General features: G+C 36.0%; 1 protein-coding gene across 1 annotated transcript in view; it reads right to left on the reverse strand.

Annotated features, from left to right (window-relative positions):
• Positions 1-3,921, reverse strand: part of LOC103209732 (catenin alpha-2) — a 457,184-nt gene that overhangs the window by 56,900 nt on the left and 396,363 nt on the right. Inside the window, exon 10 of the mRNA XM_007955632.2 lies at positions 1,149-1,283. Coding sequence (XP_007953823.1) covers positions 1,149-1,283 — 135 coding nt within the window. The remainder of the gene's footprint in view (positions 1-1,148; positions 1,284-3,921) is intronic.

Genomic DNA, 3,921 nt, shown 5'->3' on the forward strand with positions numbered 1-3,921 from the left:
AAAAAATATTTTTTTTTTTTTTTATAAAAAGAGGATATGTACAGTTCTCAGTCAAAGCCAAGCAAAGAAATCCCAGTTCACAACAACAGACAATGCTAGGCAAACTATATAGGAAATGAAGCAGGTGGGTTCAAGAATAATGTTTCCATATAGATAGATACATAGATAGATAGGTACTGGTCAAACTGCTGAATTTTCAAAAATGGCTTCAGGAAGAATTGAGGTCCATGACCAGTATGATTTTACAAGGCATTCACCATGCTGATAACTTATGCTCTTTGTAATGTCACATTTAATATGACAACATCATTGTTGACTGGGAAAAGAACTAAAAAGGGTCAGAGCCACATCTCTGGACTTGCAAACAATTTACAACAAAGGGGCATCTTGTGTTGAGAGAAAGGAACCAAGGAAGGAAAAAAAGCCAAGGTGAAGAACCTCAACACATAAATTTGGAAATCTTGCCAAGAAATTGTGATTCTTATCAATATTTGTTGAACTTCCCATATCTATGCATTTGATGAAAATGGACCAAGTAATTACATTTTCATGAGAAAAGCAACATTAAAGTGATTGAGCAAAGGATACAGAGGTGTTAGTGTTTGACAACTATGTTAGTTTTTGGCAACAGCACATCAACCTGTATAAAATTCAACATCTTCTGGCTTTCAAGAATTACTAATAACCTAGTATGCATTGGAACCTGAATGAACGAATTCCTATTGTTGTCGTCATCTCTAATATGTGAACACAATCCACACATAGAGAGGCTGGCTCCTGAACAGAGAATGAAAATTACTAGGTCTAACAAAGGGAAGTAACAATGAGTAAATATACAAAAGCCCCAAATAATTATAATAGTCAGCTTGGCAATGAGTTTCTAGACTATGAAATTAGTTTTTTTGTGAAGAATGGAGATTTTACAAGGGTAGCATAAACATGGGGTAATTGGAAAATGAGATTGCTCTTTGTGAGTTATTGTAAAGTCTAGAATAATGGAGATAATGTTTATTAAAAAAAAAAAAAAAAAAAACCCTCCCTATGAGTCACTGTAGTTTGGTGTTTTTAGCAGCACTGTTGCCAAGAATGCTTGCCTTGGAAATACAACAGTGGGAACTTTAAATTGTGAAGGCCAAGTCCCAGCTTACCCCTGATACTATGAGCTCTCCTCCCAGATTCTGCACTTCTGCTTTCACTTTGCTGCAGATATTCAGCTGGTGGCAATACAAGGCAATCCGTTGAAGGTAAGCTAATAAATCTTGCTTACATGCTGAATCAGGACACTATAAAACATTTTAAAAAAGTAATCTCAATTAGTAAGTGCTCTCCAGTTTCTAACACTTGTTACATAAAAGCTACAAGAAAAGGTTTCAGTGCCATGTACTTTAATTACATCCATTTAACTTAAGTTCTTCATAGCGCATTTTAGGAAGGCAACAGCCAATAGTTTAGAATAGTTATCTCTACTTTAATAAAATTTTACAAAGGGAATATTGAAGATCTTTGAGAAAGTCTACTGGGACTTCTGTAAATGGTTATGGGTATTTTTTACCAATTGTCTTTTGAACTGTTAGGAAAATTAAATATTCTCCACTTGTTTCCTAGTGTCCATTCAACTTTCATTACATGAGAAGTTCTTTTAAGGCAACCAAATAATAACATAACAATAACATAATAACTACCAAAGGATGGATGCTAGAAGGAAGTTCTTCTGTATGGTAATCTCTCTGCCATATCATGACATAGCATTTCAATTCAATTATATGAGGAAAAATCAATTATTTTCTGTTTTTCCCAAAGGAACGTATCATACACTCAAAGAAGTTTATATCACTTTTTCTATTCCCACACTTATTAAAATTTTAGCAACGTAATAACTCCCTTTAAGTAAGAGACTCTCACAGTTCATGATTAGTGTGAAACAAATAGATTTGAGCAGAACGAATTTGAAGTCAATATATACTAATGCTGAAGTGCAAGAGTACAGCCTCTGAATGGATGCACCAGGGCAACTTTTGTTGTTGTTGTTAGTTGCAGTTGAGTTGGCTCTGACTCATGCAATCCTATGCACAACAGAATGAAACACTGCCCAGCCCTGCAGCATCTTCACAACCATTGGTATGTCTGAGTCCATTGTTGGGGCCACTGTGTATTTTGAGTACCTTCCAACCTAGGAGGGTCATCTTCCAGCACTGTGTCAGATAACATTCTATTGTGATCACAGTGTTTTCATTGCCTCATTTTTGGAAGTAGATTGCCAGGTTCTCCTTCCTAGTCTGCCTTAGTCTGGAAGATCCACTGAAACCTGCACATCACAAGTGACCCTGTTGGTATTTGAATTACTGGTAATATAGCTTCCAGCATTACAGCAAAACACAAACTACCATAGTATGACAAACTGCTAGATGGGTGGTACAACTATGGTTCTTCCTGTTATTAGGTGTTGTTGAATCAATTAAAACTCATAATGACCTCATGTGACAGAGCTGAAGTGTCCCATAGGATTTTCTAGTCTATAATCTTTAGGAGAAGCAAGGTTGGGCAATCCTACTTCCGTAGTGATAACTGCCTCGGAAACCCAAGGAGGGGTCGCTAGGAGTCGGGGCCAACTCGATGACACATAACAACAACAACAACAATCTTTAGGAGAGGAGATTGCCCCATCTTTGTCCTGTGGACCCACTGAGTGGTTTCCAACCACCAATGTTTCAGTTAGCAGCCAAAGTGGTTAACTGTTGCACCACCAAGGCTCCTAGAAAATTTAAATTGTTATTGTGATTAAAGTGGGTAGATGTCTGTTAAGTACAGAGATTAGCAGAGGTCCTCCATAGATATTTACATGACTCACTAAAACATCTCTGCAGCTACAATGCCAATGACTACCCAGCACTTTAAATATATTCCTACTGCTATCAAAGATTCAGGTCAATCTGCCCTAGCTCATTTAATAGTTCTGGTTTACCTGGGCACTTGTAAAGAAAATATAACCACTAGATATTTGGATGAAACACAGTAAGATATAGAAGTATCTAGAATCAAAACTGAAGTCTCTTATTGAGCAAAAGGGTATGAGACTCCAAACTAAGAGTCTTTCAAACTCCAGAAAGAGAATGCAAGAAAGAACTCATCAATACTTCAAAGCCAGTGGTTATGACATGCCATTTATTTAATAAGCAACAAAGGGGCCTCTTTTACATATAACACTTCTCATTGTGATATTTTTTTCACTAACTGTATTTATCAAGAAAGAATCACAGAGATTGTTTTCAGCTTCCTACCAGTACTTAATACTGTAATATTTATTCTACTCCAGAGACCCATATACTGAAAGGGATTAACTTTAAAATAATATCTCCCTAAAGGGCTGACAAAATTTTCAATACAAATATCTTGCAGCAAATTAAAAGGGACGTTCTATCTCAATGGAACGGTAATTAAAAATGCAACAGTCCGTAAAAACTTTATATTGCGTGCATATCTCAAATCTTCATAAAAATATTTTCAGGCAAAATAACAGCAACCAATCAACTCCTTGGTAATGTTCATTCTATTCTATTGTTTAAAATAAAGTACTAAAAAGCACGCACAAAAAGGCATGATAGGCTAGGAAAAATATTCCTACACTATGGAAATAGGTGCAGATTTTGAGAAACAAATGTCCCATTCAGACAAACTTTAACAAAAATTGCAACATGCTTAACAACTAATGGCAGTAACAATGACATAAAGAAAAGTTTGTGTTTAGTTTTCATCTCTTTATTTTTAAAAGTCATTAAATAGGAAAGAAGCCTTGCTGGCACTGTGGATATACATTCAGCTGCTAACTGGAAGGTGGTTGGTTAGAACCTAGCAGCTGAAAAAAAAGTGACAGTATACTTCCCCAAAGATTGTTGTTGTTGTTATTTGCCGTTGAGTCGGCCC

This window comes from Orycteropus afer, unplaced genomic scaffold (genome assembly GCF_000298275.1).
Source record: "Orycteropus afer afer isolate SDZICR_OR568_19922 unplaced genomic scaffold, OryAfe1.0 scaffold00521, whole genome shotgun sequence".
Classification (NCBI taxonomy): Eukaryota; Metazoa; Chordata; class Mammalia; order Tubulidentata; family Orycteropodidae; genus Orycteropus; species Orycteropus afer.